At 34.8% G+C, this 21,298-nt stretch overlaps 12 protein-coding genes across 12 annotated transcripts; 6 read left to right on the forward strand and 6 right to left on the reverse strand.

Annotated features, from left to right (window-relative positions):
- Positions 1-3,135: 3,135 nt before the first annotated feature.
- Positions 3,136-4,266, forward strand: CEK2 (Cek2p; the record flags this gene model as incomplete). Its single annotated transcript, XM_020222378.1, has 1 exon — positions 3,136-4,266. One exon carries the CDS (start codon positions 3,136-3,138, stop codon positions 4,264-4,266), a length of 1,131 nt encoding a protein of 376 aa, XP_020074754.1.
- Positions 4,267-4,752: 486 nt separating this feature from the next.
- On the reverse strand, positions 4,753-6,483 carry HYPBUDRAFT_153878 (uncharacterized protein). Its single transcript, XM_020221780.1, has one exon. It carries the CDS (start codon positions 6,397-6,399, stop codon positions 4,801-4,803), a length of 1,599 nt encoding a protein of 532 aa, XP_020074755.1. The 5' UTR covers positions 6,400-6,483; the 3' UTR covers positions 4,753-4,800.
- Positions 6,484-10,320: 3,837 nt separating this feature from the next.
- HYPBUDRAFT_153879 (putative ubiquitin-protein ligase) lies at positions 10,321-11,953 on the forward strand. The gene has a single exon (XM_020221781.1). It carries the CDS (start codon positions 10,369-10,371, stop codon positions 11,896-11,898), a length of 1,530 nt encoding a protein of 509 aa, XP_020074756.1. The 5' UTR covers positions 10,321-10,368; the 3' UTR covers positions 11,899-11,953.
- Positions 11,954-12,106: 153 nt separating this feature from the next.
- Positions 12,107-12,910, forward strand: HYPBUDRAFT_112954 (uncharacterized protein; the record flags this gene model as incomplete). The annotated part of the gene is made up of 1 exon (XM_020218938.1): positions 12,107-12,910. The coding sequence occupies one exon, from the start codon at positions 12,107-12,109 to the stop codon at positions 12,908-12,910; it is 804 nt and encodes a 267-aa protein (XP_020074757.1).
- A 116-nt stretch (positions 12,911-13,026) lies between these two features.
- On the reverse strand, positions 13,027-13,320 carry SFT1 (Sft1p; the record flags this gene model as incomplete). The annotated part of the gene is made up of 1 exon (XM_020218946.1): positions 13,027-13,320. One exon carries the CDS (start codon positions 13,318-13,320, stop codon positions 13,027-13,029), a length of 294 nt encoding a protein of 97 aa, XP_020074758.1.
- A 375-nt stretch (positions 13,321-13,695) lies between these two features.
- On the reverse strand, positions 13,696-15,000 carry HSE1 (ESCRT-0 subunit protein; the record flags this gene model as incomplete). Its single annotated transcript, XM_020223865.1, has 1 exon — positions 13,696-15,000. A coding segment is annotated over one exon (1,305 nt), but the record flags the coding sequence as incomplete, so codon positions are not given.
- A 530-nt stretch (positions 15,001-15,530) lies between these two features.
- Positions 15,531-15,860, reverse strand: HYPBUDRAFT_153880 (uncharacterized protein; the record flags this gene model as incomplete). The annotated part of the gene is made up of 1 exon (XM_020221782.1): positions 15,531-15,860. A coding segment is annotated over exon 1 (185 nt), but the record flags the coding sequence as incomplete, so codon positions are not given.
- A 576-nt stretch (positions 15,861-16,436) lies between these two features.
- LAG1 (sphingosine N-acyltransferase) lies at positions 16,437-17,648 on the forward strand (the record flags this gene model as incomplete). The annotated part of the gene is made up of 1 exon (XM_020222379.1): positions 16,437-17,648. The coding sequence occupies one exon, from the start codon at positions 16,437-16,439 to the stop codon at positions 17,646-17,648; it is 1,212 nt and encodes a 403-aa protein (XP_020074761.1).
- Positions 17,649-17,844: 196 nt separating this feature from the next.
- Positions 17,845-18,235, forward strand: HYPBUDRAFT_153882 (uncharacterized protein; the record flags this gene model as incomplete). The annotated part of the gene is made up of 1 exon (XM_020221783.1): positions 17,845-18,235. A coding segment is annotated over exon 1 (236 nt), but the record flags the coding sequence as incomplete, so codon positions are not given.
- A 51-nt stretch (positions 18,236-18,286) lies between these two features.
- Positions 18,287-19,627, reverse strand: HYPBUDRAFT_112963 (mitochondrial 37S ribosomal protein uS2m; the record flags this gene model as incomplete). Its single annotated transcript, XM_020218940.1, has 1 exon — positions 18,287-19,627. The coding sequence occupies one exon, from the start codon at positions 19,625-19,627 to the stop codon at positions 18,287-18,289; it is 1,341 nt and encodes a 446-aa protein (XP_020074763.1).
- A 229-nt stretch (positions 19,628-19,856) lies between these two features.
- HYPBUDRAFT_150326 (uncharacterized protein) lies at positions 19,857-20,405 on the forward strand (the record flags this gene model as incomplete). The annotated part of the gene is made up of 1 exon (XM_020220268.1): positions 19,857-20,405. One exon carries the CDS (start codon positions 19,857-19,859, stop codon positions 20,403-20,405), a length of 549 nt encoding a protein of 182 aa, XP_020074764.1.
- Positions 20,074-21,253, reverse strand: SBA1 (Hsp90 cochaperone; the record flags this gene model as incomplete). Its single annotated transcript, XM_020219860.1, has 2 exons — positions 20,074-20,691; positions 20,794-21,253. 2 exons carry the CDS (start codon positions 21,251-21,253, stop codon positions 20,543-20,545), a joined length of 609 nt encoding a protein of 202 aa, XP_020074765.1. The 3' UTR covers positions 20,074-20,542.
- Between the last annotated feature and the right edge of the window lie 45 nt (positions 21,254-21,298).

Genomic DNA, 21,298 nt, shown 5'->3' on the forward strand with positions numbered 1-21,298 from the left:
CTTTTGCTTAAACCTCAGCTTGATGATGTCTGTGATCTGCCTTGATGTAAGACATCACCGCCAGACCTTCACGGTCTGACACTCAATATCGTTGAAATATGTGATATGGGAACGGCTACTAGGAGATTGTGCAGCATAGTTAAAAATTTGCAGCTTATTTCGCAGATTGCAATCCAACAAAGAGGTGGCCATAGGTGCAAGATCAGATTCGATCAATTTGACCTTAATGGACTAAACTGTGGTCAGACTATGTTTCTTTCGTAATCAAGTTTATCATTCCCAAGGAAGAGAAGTGGACTTGAAATAACATTTTTGTCCAAGTATGCACCACTAATTTTCACTAGCAATAGCGGTTTATTCGAAGAGCTACGGACGATTCCTTCCCAAAATCAAATATAGTTGAGCTACTACTGTGGCAAAGGCAGTGTCTTATGAATGACGTCGTAGTAGCTGGTGTCGAGATATGTATGCTAACGAAAACTGGAACAAGATTCTTTTAGAAATCAAATAATTTGACTTTTGAGCTTTTCAAATTAAGAAAGGAGTGACGGCGAGGCAGTCGAGGTAACTAATTTGTATAGTTGATTATTCTTTTGGAGAGATAAAGGTTAATTAGATCATTCTATGTAGCTACAAAACGAGGTAGTACCAGAGACTTAAAAAGCCAGTATGTTTTTGTGAGGAGTGGCATCCCATCGGCTTACCTCCCATGGAACTCAAAAAAATTGCAAAAAAAGAAGAGTCTACAGCACGATGGTTTCCATTATGGTCTCCCACTAACGTACTCAGCATCGCTCTCAGCAGCTTAATAATTATTGATCGGACGGGTAATCATGCTTTATGCTGGATATGGCCGTAGACGTCAAACTCGAATTCGGGGTCTCTATCAAGACTTTTATTTTAGAATTATTAAAAACAAATACAAATTCAAAAAAACCTCCGTACTATCTTCGGATAGTACATTCGTCAATTTTAACAATACAGAGAAGATTAGCATTGTCCTTGCATAAAGATGACACGCTTTACAAAGAGATTTTACCCCATAATTTAAGAATATTGAGCTTTTAAGAAGTAAAAGAGTGAAAGGCAAAGAAGCTTGACTTATTTTTGTAGGAATCTTGAAAAAAAACCAACATTTCAGGCAATTTTTGCACTAAATTTCTACTTTGAACTGAAAAGTTGAGCACAAACGCTTGATAACCTTCAAAAAAGACCTTAGTTCAAGGATAATTCATGTTAAATCTTCTTTGGATAGGTAACAGTGACTAATCATTAAAATAATATTGCAATCAAGCAACAGCGTATGCTATAAAGACCTAAAATTTCATCATAGTGAGCTGTACGTGACTAAACTGTCGGCTACATCCTTCTACCAAGTATGGAATGAGGCTATTACTCGCCATGCTTTCAAGATTCAATAAAGTTGTTAAATCGCCTAACCCTCCCTTGATTAGGGGTAGGACTTTACAGACTAAATGGCACCACCAATTATTTTTGGACTTGGTTACTCGTCGCTAGACCACATTAGAGAGCCCCTTAGGGCTCAACTTTCAGATATCAACGAAAAGAGTCTTATGTATCTACCAAATATATCGAAGGGAGCACTCTTTACAAATATTGCAAAAATTGAAATTGTTGCAAAAAAAAAAAAACAATTTTTTAACAAAAACCACCAACAGTCCACCACCTCACCACTAGCCAGTCCACCACCTCAATGAAGGTCCAAAAAGTGGTCCCTTCATTCGAAAAAGCAGGAAATTTGCCAGAACCCGTTCTACAAACTACAAACTTGAAAAACCCCAACATCCCCTATTCCATACCTCCTACCTAGCTGACAATAAAGCAACCGCTCCTGCAAACAATTAATTTCACAAATTTCACTCCATTGACAAGTGCCATAATGAACGCGTGCCTGTAGCTGACTGACCTAACGAACTATAACTGAATACCCATCCAGTAATAGTCCACCATCGAAAAATAGCGCAAACAACAATTGTTAGCATTCTTCATTGCATATAGGGGTTTGGCTGCTGGCTTAATTCGTTAGGAGGAGGTCCGAGCCAATACCCAAACTGACTGTCCAATGTATTAAATGAAGCGAAAGTCACAAAAGGGACCAAAGGGATCAAAAGGGACCAAAACGGACCAATAGGAACTAATAGGAACCAATAGGGACCCAAGGGCCCCCCAAGGGGCGTCCAAGCGACCAAAATGGGTCGAGATCTGCCCAGGCAAACCGCCCCAAGCTGGGTCGGTAACCAGGTGCTGCGCGAGACATGCCACGCAGGGGTTCGTACTAAACCTGGGCCCAAGGTTCAAAATTGCCCGAGCGAGCATTCCCCAGCAATTACTCAAAGGAGTTAAATTATTGGAAATTAATTAGATGCTTGAACATCAGCAGAGGCGGGCATTGTTGGTAAAACAAAGATACCCGTTATTGCTAGTAAACTGGGTTTACCCTTGAGTGTGATAAGCCGGTTGTTCTTGCAACTGGCCTTCGGTGCTTATTGTGTCAAGGGAAATGAAACCGGTGGAAATTAGTACCTGATAGGAAATATTCCACTTGGCTGACAATGCGGGAGCACCCCCTTCGAGCATACCGTCTCCTTATTGGACCACTCTGATTGTAGTTGAAATACGAGTCTGAATAGGGGTAGCTTTTTGGCAATGGGAAATGGTTGTTAAAACAGTGTCCTGCTGCCTTCCCAAAAAAGATAAAGTGCATGCAGGTGCCTTTGTTTCTGAAACCGAAATTTTTCAGCCAATTTCCCCTTGATTGGAAATTGTGGTAGGTTTTGAAGGGATGAAGATGTTTCAACTCTAGAATATTATTTGATTGTCCTCGAGGATTAGGTTTCGAGTTGAATGGTTCCCACATTGTAGTTACCAATTCTGGATTGCCAACCTGAAGTGAATCAAAAATTATTTAAACCCCTGATCTTCCTGGTTGAACTGGAGACTTTTTTTTGTTCTTTAGACATTCTTCATTAATCAGATCCATTATTAGTTACTCTACTGTTCCAGCTATAAAAGCTGGCTAAAAGAAGTAATAAGGTTTGCTGGTCAAACTTCTTTTATTTTTTATTTTTTTTTTTTTTTACGTTATATACTTTTTTCACTTCTTGTATTATTATTATGACTTCTACTAAAAGCTGTAATGCAAATCCACCAATCAAACGGATTGAATTCAACATTAGTTGTCAATACCGGATGAACAAGGTTCTTGGTGAAGGTGCTTATGGTGTTGTTTGCTCTGCTGTTCATCAACCAAGTGGAATTTTGGTTGCAATTAAAAAAGTTGAACCATTTCATAATCAATTATTTTGTAAAAGGACTCTGAGAGAAATTAAGTTATTAAATCATTTTAGAGGACATTCAAATATAATTGGATTACATTGTGTACAAAAACCTTCAAGTTTTGAAACTTTTAATGAAGTTTATCTAATTGAAGAATTTATGCCCAGTGATTTACATCAAATTATTCATACTCAATACTTACAAGATGATCATTTACAATATTTCATTTATCAAATATTAAGAGGTTTAAAATATATTCATAGTGCTAATGTTATTCATCGAGACTTAAAACCATCAAATTTATTAATAAATGAAAATTGTGATTTGAAAATATGTGATTTTGGTTTAGCTAGAGTTGATACTTTAAAAAAAACTAATGATTTATATAATAAAGATCCTGGTATATTAACTGAATATGTTGCAACTAGATGGTATAGAGCACCTGAAATCATGTTAACCCCTTCTCAATATTCAACAGCAGTTGATATTTGGTCAGTTGGTTGTATTTTAGCAGAATTATTAATTTGTACTCCTTTATTCCCCGGTAGAGATTATACAAGTCAATTACTTTTGATTTTTCAATTATTAGGCACTCCTAAAGATGAAGATTTTAATTGTATTAAATCTAAAAGAGCTAGAGAGTATATAAGCACTCTTGAATTTTTTTACCCAGTTGATTTTGATGTTTTTTTCAATAAACATTATAATCGTTTTAAAAAATACGGTAATGAACGAATTAACCCTTTAGCAATTGACCTATTGAAAAAATTATTAGTTTTTGACCAAAATAAGAGAATTACTGCAGAAAAAGCTTTACAACATCCTTATTTAGCAATGTATCATGATCCAAGTGATGAACCTACTATAACTCCCATTGAATTGGAAGAGTTTCTCATCTCAAAGAATGAAAACCCTAATTTAAACGATTTAAAAATTGAATTATTCGAACAGGTAATGAATCTAAAATAACTATTTTTTCACTTCTACTCATATATCTCTTTGGTTATGGTTTTTATCTTCTAAATACTTATTTATTAATTCTTTTTTCTTATATCAAGTTCTATTAACATATACTTTTTCGAATTTGTCTTCATAATGTTATACCCCAGAGCAAAAGATAAAATTACAAACAAAAAAAATACAAAAAAAAAACCAAAAACAAGCTCTTTTATATGTGAGACATACCGAAAACTCTCGTTCTCTAGAAGATACCATGACTCTTACATAGTGTTAATAGTAACTGTAGAGTAATATACGAAGAACGGCGATGTTTATAGTTTGGTATATAGAATTTAATATACGATTTTGATGGTGCGAATTAAATATGAATGTAAATTTGCAGCAATTAAAATTAACTAAATTTAATCAAGTTCTACAGAATAAACTTTTATAATAGATTCCATTTAAATCAAGTTCTACAGAATTAACTTTTAACATAAATTAAATTTAAATCATGCTTTACAAAAGAATTCGAATAAACTTTTATTATACTCAGTATTCTGCTTAAATAAGGAATCTGAAATTAGGAGAAATCTTGCTACCATCGTTACCTTTACCCAATTCTTTTTCCCAATTCATTGAACCAGTCAAGATTCTCTTATTTAACTTAGTTAATCTAGCCCTCAAGATAAAAGCACAGCCAATTGCCAAAAGGATGAAAACACAATTACAAACGTATGCGACCAAATATCTTGGAGCAGCGTCATTAAAATAAAGATAACTATTCCAAATAGAAGCTGAATTTGATAAACAATTCATTATACTAAGGGCAATAGCTCTTTTCAAAGGAGGTCTTGGAACACAATTCGACATCCAAGATAAAATTGTGGTAAAGGAACAATACAAGGAAGGAATCATAATCACCATACCAAAGTATCTAGCCCCAACGTTTAAAGTTGAAACATTAATAATGAAAGAAATTAAAGAAACGAATAAAGGAGCCACCACATGCCAAAACCTTTCACCAGTTTTATCCGAATGACGAGCCCATAAGAAAGTAGCCACTACTGCCAATAAATAAGGAGGAGCACTTAAAACAAGAGTGATAATTCTATCGAAACCCAAAGTTTCAATAATAGAAGGGAAATAATTAGTTACCCCACAAGCAGCCACTAACCAACTTAAACAACCAGTAACTAACCAAACCTTAATATCACAAACTGCCAATTTCAAAGAACCCATACTACCTTCTTTATTTTCGGTATCGGAATCATTTTGACCAACTTCACGTTTTAATTTCCATATTATGATATCCTTTTCTTGTTGAGATAAAAATTTAGTATTATGAGGCATATCTGGTAAAACGAAATAAGCAATGGGGGCAAGACCAACGGTGATGGCCCCTTCAATAAGGAACAACCATCTCCAAGATCTCAATCCTTTAACATAATCCATTTGATTAATAATACCGGCAGCAATTAACCCACTAAAAGCTCCACTTAATAAACTACCAGAGTATAAAATGGTATTACGAACCCCCAATTCCAGTCTGTCGTACCAAGAACTAAGCAAATATAAACATGCTGGGAAATATGCACTTTCCACTAAACCCAAAATGGCTCTAATTGCTAATAATCCTCCAAATCCAGATTTCCCTTCCGGTAATCCTTTACCATTTGGATCATCATATATCGAGACAAAGCCAGTACACATTGAAATAAGACCCCAAACACACATAATGGCACTGATGAAAATCGAAGGTCTAGCAAACTTATTCAAAAACATATTAGCTGGTACTTGCATCAGAATATACAAGGCAAAAAGAATAGAAACACACGTTTGATACTCGTTCCCCTTCAAATTCAAATCTTCTTCTAACCCACCAAGACGCGCAGATGCAATGTTGTTTCTATCAAGATAGTTCAAAATATAAAGTATAACCAAACATGGTAACAATCTTATATCAGCAATTCTAGTAACTTTCTTCTTTAACTTTTCCAACTCTTCCTCACTTAATCCTTGTAAACTTTCCGGTAACTCGTCTGCTGGGTCAATCACTTCTAATTTCCCATCCTCAAGCTTATCGAGGTTATCTTCAAAATCATCCTGTCTAATTTCGCTATGACTAACATCCGCTTTTTTATTCTGTTCAATCTCAGACATTCTGTTTCTTCTCTTACTTAGTCCAATTTTCTCTCCAATTTTTGCTGGATTCACCCCAGACTTAAATACCTTCCTTCCCTGATCTTTTGTGAATCATTAGTAACTTCTTTGTTAGTCCTTTGTGAGCCTTTCATCTCCAATATTGGGGGAACTGAGTTATTGTTAATACAAAGAGATGGACAAAAAGGCTGCTAATTTGTGGGGTTTTTCGGGGTGCGCCGTGGGGCATCTTCGCGTACTTCCGACCACCGCGTTAACCCAGTAGTTGTTAGCAGAATGGCACCCCCGGCCACACCCCCGGAACACCCATCTGAAACTAGGAACTTCACAAAAAACAAAAAAAAATACGATATCCGACCAGTACCATGCAGGAATTTGTGGGGGATACTCTGACCAAACGGATAAACTGCTATTCAAAACAGAGTGGAATTGACGTGATGCACAAAATGTTGGGAAAACGAGCCAGGGCTAGGAACTGGAGCATTGTATGCTTGTGGTGAGTCCGGACGGAGTTGTCACATCACCTAACGGAAATGCAGCTTGTCACGTGATCCCAAAAAGTCAAAGTCAAACAAAACACCCATACACCAGATGAGCTCATTGCACCCGTACATATGATGCACGGGTGCAAATCTTGTCGGCGCAAAAAGCTAAAACCTGCTTGATTACCCAGTGGCAATAAGATAGTTACTCTTTATCAATAGATATCTACGGACGAATTGGGTTAAAATGTCGAGTAGATCTTCTGATGATACCCATGAAAGATTCAATCAGAGTTCCACCGAAGATGAGAACTCCTCTAATGAGGAAGACGACTCTTTGCAAAGATTGAGTGAATTAGCATCCAGAAGGGCTAGATTTAACCGAGAGGATGAAGACGAATTGAATGAGTTAGAAAACTTGGGTCCTGCTAGCTTGCTACGCCACTTGATGAGTGGAAGAAGTGCAAGATTTGATGACGAGGAAGAAGAGGAACACGGAGATGAAGAAGATGAAGAAGAAGAAGATGATGAGGAAGAAGAAGAAGACGAAGATTTTGAAAATGACGATCCAAGAGCTGAACTTTTGAGACATATGGCATTTTTGAGCTCGAGAGGACCATCAGAGTCATCCAATAGACCAGCGGGCCAATCATTTGCCGATGTAATGCAAAGATTGATGGGTTCAGGTATGATCTTTGGCGATAGCACTGGGAACTCGGAATTTGAAGGTTTGATAGAGAATTTAAATCAACGTGAAGACCCTTACTTAATTCTTGAGACTTTAAACGAATTATCTGAAAAATTATTAATGTTAAATGGGGTAACTTCTGAAAGGGTAGTACCGGCAAATAAATTAGCTCGTAGTTTGGTTGAAATAATGAAAGATGCTTCTCTTGCCGATCATTTAGAGTTACAATTGGTTGCTTGTCGTTGTTTATATAATTTCATTGAAGTTAATATGGACTTCATTCATGACGCTTTGAATAATAACGCGATCGAAATCTTATGTGAAAAATTAATGGAAATCTCCTATATCGACTTAAGTGAACAAGCTTTATTAGCTTTGGAAATGATCTCTAGGGATAATTTATCTCATAATAGAATCATAACTAATAATGGGTTGAAAGCAGTTTTACAATATTTGGATTTTTTAACAATTCATGCTCAAAGAAAATGTTTAACAATTGTAGCTAATTGTTGTTCAAATATAAGCTCAACTAATTTTGAAAATGTTCAACAAGTATTTGATGATATTGCAAGAGTCGTTGGTACTCATAATGATCCTCAAGTTATTGAAAATGGTTGGTTGGCTATTTCAAGAATTATTATGAGTTTTAAATTAAAACCAGATTTCTTAGAAGATTTATTCATTAAAAGAGAAGGCTTACTTTATGAAATGGTTCATGTCATTTATATTAGTGCTAATAAATCAACTCATCTTTCCACTCCTCAAGATTCAAATATCAATATTAACTCAACTTTAAATTATGATTTAAATAAAACTCCTTTGAATTATTCCTCAATGATAAGTTTAATTAAATCGTTGATTGTTTTAACTAGTGTATCAGTTGACATTTCTAAAATTTTGATTGAAAATTGTAATATTGGTGAAATCATTGTTAAAAGCTTAAACAAATATAATCAACATCATAAATCGGATAATATTTCAATTGAATCATTAATGATTGCTCCTAATGAATTAATCATACAATTCTTAAATCTTATTGGTTATCTTTTGCCGATATCTTATAAGTCAGTGGATACTCCTTTTTTACAAAATAATTTCGAAGAATTTGATATAAGACAAAATCTAAATGATCAACGTTGTAAACTTTATAATGATAATCAATCTTATTGGAAATTTATAAACGATATTTGGTATCTATTAATAAATACCTTCCAGGCTACTATGGATTATGAAATTAGAAGGAAAGTTATTATTAGTCTAACAAGAATTATATCTTTCTGTGATTTGAAAGATTTCAATCTTATTAATAATGTTGAGCTAATTACTAATATCTTGGCTTCAGTGGTTAATAATAGTAAAAAGTTCATATTAAAAGATTTTGAATCAAACGATGTTGATATGTTAAGTGAAGACGACGATAATGACGTTCGTCTTGAAGAACAACCAAAGAATATAAGTAAACTACATTCAAATGTTCTATTATTATCCACTTTCTTAATAAGTTATAATTTAATTAGAAAATCTCCTAATTTATTCATTCAAGATTTTGAACGTGAAGGTCTTACTAATGATTTAATACAGATTTTGAATGCTTTAAAACTTCAATATAAAGCTAATGATTTGGAGGTTGACAATATTGAAGATAAAGAAGAATTATCCAACTCCAAGTCAAATTTTGTTTTTAATTATGCCTATGCAAATAAATTCATTGATCTGGAATTAATCAATAATTATGAAACCAAATTAACTAGTGATGAAATTTATCAAGATTTAGTTAACATTGGAGAAAAAATTGAAAAATTGCATATTGACTCACGAGACTCTTCGAATAATGAATATATGAATATACTTCATTCAATTAATGAGACTTTAAATTCCAAATCAATCAAAAATTTCAATTCCAGGAACTGGAATGACTTATGGAATACTTTGAAACTTTCGTTGAAAAGTCCTAATCATTCAATTTCAAGTTTTGAGTTAATTTCATGTGGAATAATTGAATCTTTAGCAAATTTATTTACTCTGGAAAATTATGAATTTGGCTTCGAATTCAATGATTGCTACAAAAGTTTTATAGACGTTTTTTTTAATGATCAAAGCATTTCTTTCTTTATCGAAAAATTACAAGATGCATTAACAAGGTCCGAATCATTTGAGATTATTTCTTCAGGTATTGGACAATCAACTTTAGGGTTATCTGGTACTCTAAAATATAGCTCAAACCACGATCCTCATACAGCAGTGATGGCAAGGCAGGTTAGAATTAGATTAATCGCAGAAGGTGAATCTGATTCAAATAGATTACCTGTAAATATGCAAAATATGGTATTGTCAGTTCATGCTATTGCAACTTTTAAAAGTATTGATAGCTTCTTGAAACAAAGATATAGAATTTTAGAAGAATTTTCAAGGAATGCAACTCCGGAAAATGAAGATGAAGATCAAGATAATGAAGATGAAGATCAAGAAGCAATCAAGAATTTGAGTGATGAGGAAATAAAATCGCCTCCTAAAATATTAAGTACTGAATACTTAATCAACGGAGAAGTTATACCAAATGAAACCACTATTTATGGGGCTATTTGTAAATCTTTACAAAATGAAACTGATGAAATGGTTGATCCAACCAAAATATGGTCAAATATCCACACGGTTACTTATAGAAAAGTCAGTTCAACAGTAGAAGAAGAGAATAATAAACCAATCACATATAATTCACAGGTATTAAATGATATTGAGTACGACAATTATGATCCAACAACGATAAATATATTAAAACTTTTGAAGATTTTTTTTGAAATGAATTCCTATGCCAAAGATTCTAAGATATCAAATGAGCAATTCATGAATTGGAAATTAACAGTCAAATTAAATCGTCAATTGGAAGATCCTTTAGTTGTTGCCAGTGGAACATTACCTGGATGGAGTATTCATATTACCAAACAATTTTCATTTATTTTTCCGCTAGACACTAGGATTTTTTTCTTACAGTCTACGTCGTTTGGATTTTCAAGATCCATCCATCATTGGCAGCTAAGAACCAATCAAGAATACGCCGATAGCCAAGGCTCATCCAATTCTAACTCCAATAATAACCACCGCGCTCAATTAGGAAGACCAACAAGACAAAAAGTAAGATTGTCAAGAAAATCAATTTTACAAAGTGCGGTTAAAGTTTTACAACTTTATGGTTCTACTCCTGGTGTTTTGGAAATTGAATATTTTGATGAAGTTGGATCTGGTTTAGGCCCAACTTTAGAGTTTTACGCAACGGTTTCAAGAGAATTTTGTAAGAAAAAGTTAAAGTTATGGAGAGACAATAGTGACGATAACCAAGAGGATTTAGAAAGCTATGTACAATCAAATACTGGTTTATTCCCATATCCATTAGATAAAAATCAAGTTTTCAGTGAAAATGGCCGGAAAATGATTTATTTTTTTGCAACCTTAGGTAAATTTATCGCTCGTGCATTACTCGATTCAAGAATTATTGATTTTAATTTTAATCCAGTGTTTTTGAAATTAGTTCAATTTTTTAATCAAGGAGCCAAACCTACCAATAGAGACTTGAAAAAATTGACCAGTTTGAACAGTTTAAGATTGGTTGACTCAACATTGGCCAATTCATTAGAACATTTGATCAAATACATTGAAGCTTACAAAGATGTTCCAATAGACCAGAGATCAGCTGTTGTTATTGACGATTGTACATTAGATGATTTATCACTTACATTCACATTACCAGGATACCCTGATTACGAATTAATACCAAATGGTGATGAAATATTTATCAATCATGAAAATGTTGAAAACTATGTCAATAAAGTTTTGGAAGCAACATTGTATTCAGGTATAGTTCATCAAACCAAAGCATTCATGGAAGGCTTTAGTAAAGTTTTCCCAATAAATTCCTTGATTATTTTTTCACCTCAAGAATTAGTTGAATTATTAGGCAGTGCCGAAGAAGATTGGTCCTTATCAACGATAGTAAACTCTGTTCATGCTAACCATGGTTACACTAAAGAATCGGAAGCCATCAAAAGATTGATTAATATCTTGGTAAATTTCAATGACATTGAAAAACGATCATTTTTACAATTTTTAACCGGATCTCCCAAATTACCTGTCGGTGGCTTCAAATCACTTAGACCAGAATTCACGGTCGTTCGAAAACTAGCCGAACCTGGATCTAGTGATGATGATTATTTACCTAGTGTTATGACTTGTGCTAATTATCTCAAATTACCTAATTATTCCTCTGAAGAAATCATGAAAGCAAAATTAGTACAAGCCGTAAATGAAGGTGCTGGTGCGTTTTTATTATCATGATACCCTATGCATTCATTCTCTCTTTTTATTTATCATCTGTATAGTTGGATACCCATTTTTATGATTTAGTATATACTTAACTGAATGTAGTGTACGTATAACCAAAAATCTGGTAAAAAGGCCCAAAACTTTAGGGCGAGCGAAATGAAATAAAAGGACAGAGAGTTTACTACTTTGAGTTAAGTATCCATTCAATTGAATAAAGACAATGTCATCGGTAAAGTTAGATAGTATATTAGATAAGTTAGTGAAGAGTTCACCACCAGGAGAGTTAAAAGGAGTGAGTCAAGACTTGAATACATTATTATCGAATCAAGCTAATAGTTCAGTAATTAATAAAAGTATTGAAAATTATATAAATGAAAATGCCAGTGTATTTTCATCTAAATTGATTGCTTCAAAGTATAATAAACAAGAGAATTCAACCAAGTACATTGATTACATTGGGAAAAAAGCATTCAATATTGATTTAAGTAAACAAACTGCCATTGATTTCGAAGATATTGAAACATCTGAAATCGAATATCCAACTTATTTTGATAAATTGAATGAAAAATTGATGGTTTATGGAGAAGACCATTATCCATCGAGTTACGCATTTACGATTATACCTAAAGAACAAGAAGAAGTTCATGTGATTATAATTGGACAAAGATTAAATAATGATAATTTCTATACTGGACAATGGAAATCACATTATATTTTGAAAAATGGAGAAATAAGTGGGAACATTAAGTTAGATATTCACTACTATGAAGACGGTAACGTACGTCTTTCATTTGATGAACCAATTGAATCAACAAAAATTTCAAAAAATGAAAGTGATATTGTTAATTTCATTAATAATTCGGAAAATCAAATTACCATTAAAATTGTTGAAAATTTCAACGATTTGAATCAAAAATATTTTAAGAATTTAAGAAGATTATTGCCAGTTACTAAATCCAAAATTAATTGGGGTAATGCTATTGGAAATTACAGATTAGGTTCCGATGTTGTCAATAAACAATAGTTTTTTATTACGATCCTGGGGATCTTTATTAATATATAAGCAATTCATTTCATGGAATCATATTATAACTCATTAAAGTATTTACATAGATGTATCGTGATCAACACGATCAAGTCTTATCTTAATTTAGTTAACATCCATATGATAACAAATATCAAGAGTATTAAGCCAATAATTCTTGTAAGACTTGCATTTCGATTCATGACATTACGTAAATCACCACTTGTTCTCTTTACTTTTATCCAAACTTGACCAAAGTTATCATTTAACATATCTAATGTCAGATTTTCTTGTTGAATTGACCCATGTATATCATCGTTAACCACCGTTCTGAATTGATGTAATGTCTGCGCTAGTTGGTCAAACCGTTGATTATTCTGTTGTTCTCTATGCGAATACAAATTGGACATGCTGTTGGACTTGAAGTATCTTTAGATCTCTTGTGATAATCGATCATTCTTTTATACTTTGACTACGTATTGATTTTTTTTTGATTATTTTTTTTTTGTTTTGCGCACACCAATTACAGAGATTAATTGAAAAGTCCATGGAATTGACTAAAGGTTGTTAACTTCAGGGAAACGGTTGATATTCAGAAACTGTTGTTGTTGTTGCTGTTGTTGTTGCTGTTGCTGCTGCTGTTGTTGCTGCTGTTGGTGGTGGTGTTGAGGAGGAGGATAGGCAGGGGCAGAATACTGCTGAGAAGAATTTGTTGATTGATTAAAAGAAGTTGGAGGAGGAGGAGCAGAAGGATTTGAAAAGTAATTGGGACTTGAATAAAGATTAGCATTACCGAAACCGGTACTAGTGGGTTGCAGTTGTAATTCATTATAAGATTGAATGCTTGGATTTGAGAAATGTGAGTTTGGATTTGTAAATTGCTGAGAAGGGTAAGGAGAATTATAATTAGGAATTGAAGGAACTTGAGAAGAGCTATGTCTTCTATTGATCAGGTTATCTACCAATTCATTATATGTTTTAATTTCTGAATTCAATTCATTATGCAAAAGACTCAATTCTTCTTTACGAACACTATATTTATCGATTGATTTAGCTATGTCGGGTCTAATTGGAATGATTTCGTTATACAAGGAGGTGATTTCATCTTCATTAATAGAATTTGGATTTGAACTCAACAAGGCTAATAATTTTTCAACTTTTCTCAGATCAACTGATAAGATTTTATTTTCAATATTTAATTCATTTTGTAATTCTTGAGGAGATTTAGTAACCACAGGAGTAACATAGTTCAAGGGGAAAATCCCGGATTTCCCACTTGGTAAAGAGCCTTTCCACCAATCTCTATAAACCGATTCAATCACGTTTATAACATCACCTTTTCTAAACGAGAGTTCATCGGGTTCGTAAGATATTAGATCATATAAGGCCCGAACTTTAGAAACGGTGGCAATTGTTTGAGGTTGTTGAGAAGAGTGACTCACGTTAGTATTTGATTTTTTCAATTGCAATTCAGGCTGCGCTGGCAATACATCATCATCATCTTTGGTTTCTGGTAATGGTTTAGTATTCAAATAATTTTTCTTATAAGATTGTTCCTTTTCATATTCTTGTAAAGATAATTTGAGAACTCTATCTAATTCTTGATCTTCTTCCAATTTATCCTGTTTAGTCATTTGATTTTTAGCCGGTTTATCAGGCCCGGCACCCGAGATATCGTACTGTTTATACTGTATAATCATGATTTGATAAGCGTCAGCCATTGGTTTCAAAGAAGGATCGCCTTTGAAAGATTGGTATAATTGTTGGATCACTTGATACACTTTATATTTAACCTGTTTATGAAGTTTACGATCTGCCAATTTTTTAATCAAATAATCATTTAAAAACAGCTTAGTGGCAATTTCTTGTTTCATTCTGGATCCGCAGTTTTCTGCCACCGATATCAACAATGACAACGTACGTAAGACAACGTTGGCATCTCTTAGACTCAATCTTTGGGATATTAATTGGATAGCTTCTTTAGTATTAGTTTCTGGATTCAGGCTAATTTTATCACATACATCAAGAATATACTGCCAATTGTCGGTGGTAAGTGTTTCATCGGTGGCTCTCTTGACGAGCAGCTCCAACGACCTTCCTGCTGGTTCGGGTTTCGAGGATCCAAACATCTTAAGGGGTTAATGAAGAGTTGATAAAGAAACAAGTGGTTTTAATAGTTGCCGCCGTCAAATCAACACCTCCGTACAATTCTGATTAGGTAATCGAGAAAAATCTGGTGTACGGGTGCATATTTAGTGGTGAAGCAAGAGTTGGTAGCTTATTCTATACAAGAGCTTTAGGGGCCAGTTCTGATCAATGGTTCATTTTGTCTTTGAAAGCTTGTGGATCATGAGAATTAGCGGAGGTTTTCCCCATGACTTACAAGTCATATCTTTGTTTAGCTGTCAAAACACAAAGATATAATTGACTTATAATACTTTCACTGGTAATGAACTAGATGAACCACCGTATGAAGTACCGTATAAAGAATATAAACCACGGCATAAACAGAAGTATAAACTACAGTATAAGCGAGTATACATTACAGCATAAACCACTGCAAACCAGCATAAGCTACCGTATAAGCTACAGTATGAACTACCGTATAAACCCCGTATAAACAAAAGTATAAACCAGTATAAACCACCATATAAACAATAGTATAAAGCAGTAAAGCAGTAAATCAGTCAACCAGTATAAAGTATAAACCACCGTATAAGCTACCGTACAAAGCAGTAAAGCAGTAAACCAGTATAAAGTATAAACTACCGTATAAACAACAGTACAAACAACAGTACAAACCAGTAAACCAATAGATAACAGTTTGTGGTTGCAAAAAGGGAACGTGCTGAAATATACCCACGGGTTGCATCCGGTTTGCAGGTTGGCGCCACCCGCAGGTTAACTCCCGACACCAACGTGTGCTAAGTAATTCTGGGAACGGGGGGCCATTCACCACTAAAACAAAGAATTGGAAAAGATTCAGGGAGATTCAGGGAGAATATCAGCTACTTCAAGCAGCAAAGGGTCAAGCAGAAAAAGACTGAAGCTGGCGAAGGGGACGCAGCACCAGCGGGACTCGCCAGGAAGCCCCCCCGGGCAGATGTACGGAGCTTCCATGCTGGTTTTGCCGGCCGAAAGAGGACGGGTTACGAGTATGCGGTGTGCGGGTGTTTTGCCGGGCTATTTCCGGGCTATGTCCGGAGTGGACCAACGGCCTGTCAAACTGCCGAACAAGACATAAAACGGGTTGTGACAGCATCTGTTGATCAAGACCAACGAGCAGACCAGGTCCAGGACACCCTGCCAGTGGGCAGCGTGGAGCTGGTCCCGGAAAGATGGGTATGGGGTTCCTAATCGGTATAGGGGTACAATTATGAATTGATGCACAAGACACGCTCTGGAGAAATTTTCAGAAAAAACAACCGTTGTGACTGGGTTTAGGGTATGCTTGGTGCTCTTTAGCTTGAACTTTGGATTAAGACTTGTTTCTTTGATTGGTAAGGTAAGGATCAAGTAGGAAAACATGAGTGATTCGAATCATTTGTCGCCTAAACAAACCACCCGTCGCCGGGGGTCATCCGTGGGGAAATTTGAAGTTGGTGATACTTCACCATCTTTGAGTACGATGTATATTAGTAACCATTCTAGAAAAAAGTCGTTTGAAAGAATCAATGAATTGTCGAAGGAAGGTTCGTCGGATATTGCTATATTGAAGAAGTTTATTATTGCATTTAGAGAATTGAGTTATAGACATACTTGGATTCAACCGTTGATTGTTTTGTTAATTAGTATTGGGACCTTTTTATTATCGGCTTCTGATGGTTTGGTACATGAATTTTTAGCAAAATTGATGATTCCATCTTATAAGATTGAAGGAACCGATCAATACGGTAAAGGTGTTAATGATTTCTATTTTGTATTTTACTACGCCATTTTTTTCACTTTCTTGAGAGAATTTTTAATGTGCTGTATCTTAAGACCATTGGCTAAGTTTTTCAAGATTAAAAGAGAAAGTAAACAGAAGAGATTCATGGAACAAACTTATGGGATCTTTTATTATGGTATAACCGGTCCATTTGGTCTTTGGATCATGTCAAGAACTCCCTTATGGTATTTCAATACCACCGAATTCTATATCAGTTACCCCCATAAAACTCATGATATCTATTTTAAAATTTATTACTTAGGACAAGCTGCCTTTTGGGTTCAACAATCAATTGTTCTTATTTTACAATTGGAAAAACCCCGTAAAGATTTTAAAGAATTGGTTTTACATCATATTGTCACCATTGCCTTGATTTGGAACTCGTATCGTTTCCATTTCACTTGGATGGGGTTGGCCGTTTATATCACTATGGACGTATCGGATTTCTTTTTGGCTCTCTCCAAAACTTTAAACTACTTGGATTCTCCAGTAACCATTCCTTTCTTTGTTCTTTTCATGTCTACCTGGATTTACTTGAGACATTATTTGAATTTGAAAATCTTGTGGTCCGTTCTCACCGAGTTTAAAACCGTCGGTGAATGGGATTTGAATTGGGATACTCAACAGTACAAATGTTGGATCTCCCAACCAATCGTCTTCTTCTTGATTGGGGCTTTACAATTGGTCAACACCTATTGGTTGTTCCTCATCCTTCGTATCTTGTACAGACTCTTCAATAGCGGAGAAGCTAAGGATGATAGAAGTGATGATTCTGAAGAAGAAGAAGAACAACATAAAAAGTATGATTAACCTCAATACCAGTGGCCCTAATAAAAACTCTTAATTTCTCTAATCAACCCTTTCCTGGTACCTCTTGTTTATACTATCGGTTTATTCATGTCTTACAATAGATTTGTAATAGATTTTGTAATAAAATTTGTATTATTTTTTTGTAACAAATTTGCAATAATTTTTGTAGTGGTTTTTTTCTCAAAGCAAAAAATCAACTCGATGATGTTATCGGTATGCCAATATCCATAACTGCAGAGGAACTAGTTGAGTTCCATAATGAATCGTTCGTCCCGGAGAATGGTGCAATGAAGAAATTTCTCTTGGGCAATCCGGATTTACTACTCGGGAAACTGACTATTCTGAATACTCCAAAAACCGACGCTGGAAATTTACAACTTGGTGATTTAATATTAGATGAAGAGAATTTGATTCAAAACGATGAAACGGAAGAGGCAAAAAAGTTTATTGAGTTTCAAAAACAACATCGGGCTCAGTTCTTACAAGAAATAAGGGATAAAAATCTAAGTTTGAAAGGAACCTCAAACGATGAACCAATGATTGAAGTGATTGAACCTTGTAAAAAAAGGAAACATCAACCATTAAACTACTAATAATGATAAATACAATGATTTTAAATTTAACTATTTACAAAATTATTAATCTAACAACTGATTTAATTCATCTTTCAGTTTTTGCTTATTTTGAGTCTTTTTATATGCTGTCATTTTATCAATTCTCATTTGTAAACCATCTTGAGCAGCTTTTGATAATACACCAACCATTAAATTAGTGGATCTAATATTATCATCATTACAAGGAATTGGGTAGGTCAATAAAGAAGGCTCCATATCAGTATCACATAATCCAATTGTAGGAACTCTCAGTATAATACATTCATTAACACAATTTCTATTTTCAACTGGATTTAAAATAACAACTAAATCTGGTTTAATTAAATCATCGGCTTCTTTTAATAAATCACGGCCAGTTGATTGATTCAATAAATCAGTTTCATGTCTTAATTCTCCACTTAATTGTCTAGTAACTTCAACAAAATTAGTAATTGTACCAGGAATCCATCTTTTAGAAATATAATAACCTTGAGATCTTTTAGCAGCAGCTTCTAATGCAAGATGTTGTTCTTGACTCTTAGAAGTACCAACATAAAGAATAACCCCACCTTTCTCACTGACTCCTTTGATAACTCTACTTGCCTTTTTCAATGAAGTTAAAGTTTCATTTAAATCAATCAAATGAATTCCATTATATTCTCCGTATATGAAAGGTTGAGTACTTGGTCTCCATTGAGATTTTGCATGTCCCAAATGACATCCTGCTGCCATTAAAGTACTAATGGAAGTTTCTTCAAGATGTTGAGGTTTTCTAATATCATCTTTAGGTAAATAAATATCAGTTAAATTTGATCCTAAATTACCCAGATTTCTTGTATGGGATAAATGTCTTAAAAATAATTCTTGTTCAGAATATGGTTTATAATTAGGAGTTGGTTTTAATTGGGGGAATTGATTGAAAATAGACGTTGATGCTGTAGATCTAATGGTTTGACTAGTTGATGAATTATCACTTGATGTTTTCAATTCATCAATATTAGAATTACTTATTTTAGCCCATGGTCTATTTTGAATTTCAAACTTTGGTAGATTCATATGCTTATTCAAAAATTCTTCTAATTCTTCATTTAATTGCTTGACTTTTCCTTGATCTGGTAAATTATCTAATTCTAGTTGAATTTTTTTCAATCTAGAACTAATTAATGTGGATGGGGTTTTATTTAATGTACTAATCATGTTTTTCGTTTCTTCCTTCATCTCACGCAACATTCTTGCTCTTGCAAACCCTTCTTCTTCCTTGGCTAATGCTTCTGAAATCGCTCTTTCTCTAGCAACACTTCTTCTGACCGTTTCTTCACTTCCTTCAACCGTATCACTTTCAGTGGTGACCGATGCAGTGGCTTGGTATCTCACAAAGCTACGCATGGCCCCGCGCTGGGCACCAAGCAGCTGTCTCAGTAAACGAAGCATCCTGTTTCTTCAAAGACTTGTTTGTTAAAGATTAAAAGACCTTAATGTCGATTTGGTTGAAATTTTTCAGTGAAGAACGAAAAAAAAAAAAATAAAAAAATAAAAAAATTAGAAAAAGTCGTGTGGACATTCATTTTCCACTAGATCTTATTACTCCATCACCGTATTTTGCAATAAGACAGCCATGGAGTTAAACAGGGCCACTAGGGACGGTGAGGAGATTCAGTACTGGGAGTGTGACACGCTCACCCAGGTCTCAGCAAGAATTCTCGAAAAATTACGGAGAAAAGCCCAATTGGAACCGGAATCAAAGGTGACCTTGGTGATTGCAGACCCTGCTCTTTATGATAATGGGAAGCTAGAAGTTGTTCCTCTGATCAGCACAGTCAACCTCTTGCCGCGAATCAATGTCGTGTTGGTCGAGTCATGGGAAGAGTTGATAATGCTAACCAAAAGCCATTACACTCCTGGTTCTCCAATGGCACCAGGATGCGTGGATGAGAATTGCAAAACGTTAGTATTCTACCGGGTGTTAGAGCACTTTTCGGAGCAACTAGATGGGCAGAAAGTTAACTACTGGGGGAATCTCTTATACAAATTGATAAAGGTGACGAGATGCGAGGTAGACTGTGTGGAAGTTGGGGTGGACGAGACCCAAGTGCCCAACACCGAAGCATCATCGGATATGATCTCGCTAGAGCTACTTTTATCTAAATGGATGAATATCGAATAATATTAATTTACATGAATATAAACTAGAGAGAAAAATCAGAAAAGAAAAACTAGGAAAGGACAAATAAAGAGAAGTTTTGTCATTACTCATAACTTATATATATTTTTTTAATGATTAGTATTCAGGGGAACCGGCAGTTATTTAGTAACTTCTTCAACGTCTTCTTCATCATCTTCAGCACCGGCTTCCGCACCAGCACCAGCACCAGCTTGGCCTAATTGACTAGCCAATTTACTGATATCAAAGTCACCGCCTGGACCACCAGCACCACCGGCACCACCCATACCTTGCATCATGGAAGCAAAATCAAGGCCACCAGCACCACCGGCACCACCAGCACCACCCATACCTTGCATCATGGAAGCAAAGTCAAGGCCACCAGGGCCACCGGCACCACCAGGACCACCAGGACCACCAGGACCACCAGGACCACCTAAACCACCCATGCCTTGCATGTCGTCTTCTTCTTCTGGTTGCTCATCTTGCTCGTCTTCATCAACCCATTTGTCGAAATCAGTTTTAACATAATGTAATTTAACCTTTTCTTTAGTTAAACGAGGCCAGTATTCTTCCTTCAAGTTCTTCTTTCTTAAAATAAAGAAAAGATTGTGTCCGGATTGTGATTTCTTACTGTTTTCAGTATCGATTTCTTCAAAGAATTCCAAATCCAATTTATAATGATTATCGTTTTCAGCAGAATCAGCTTCAAAACTTAAATGAGTTGAAGTCAATTCCAATTTTTCATTTTGAGGATCTTGAATAGCAATGGTCAAATAAATAATGTTTTTGCTTGCTTCATTTTCATTGGAACGTTGTGCCCATAAGACAGTTGGATGTGTGACAGCCATTGTGTATGTTTCCTATATCAATTGACTTCCTGTGGTGAATGTCTT

Source organism: Hyphopichia burtonii (genome assembly GCF_001661395.1).
Source record: "Hyphopichia burtonii NRRL Y-1933 unplaced genomic scaffold HYPBUscaffold_7, whole genome shotgun sequence".
Classification (NCBI taxonomy): Eukaryota; Fungi; Ascomycota; class Pichiomycetes; order Serinales; family Debaryomycetaceae; genus Hyphopichia; species Hyphopichia burtonii.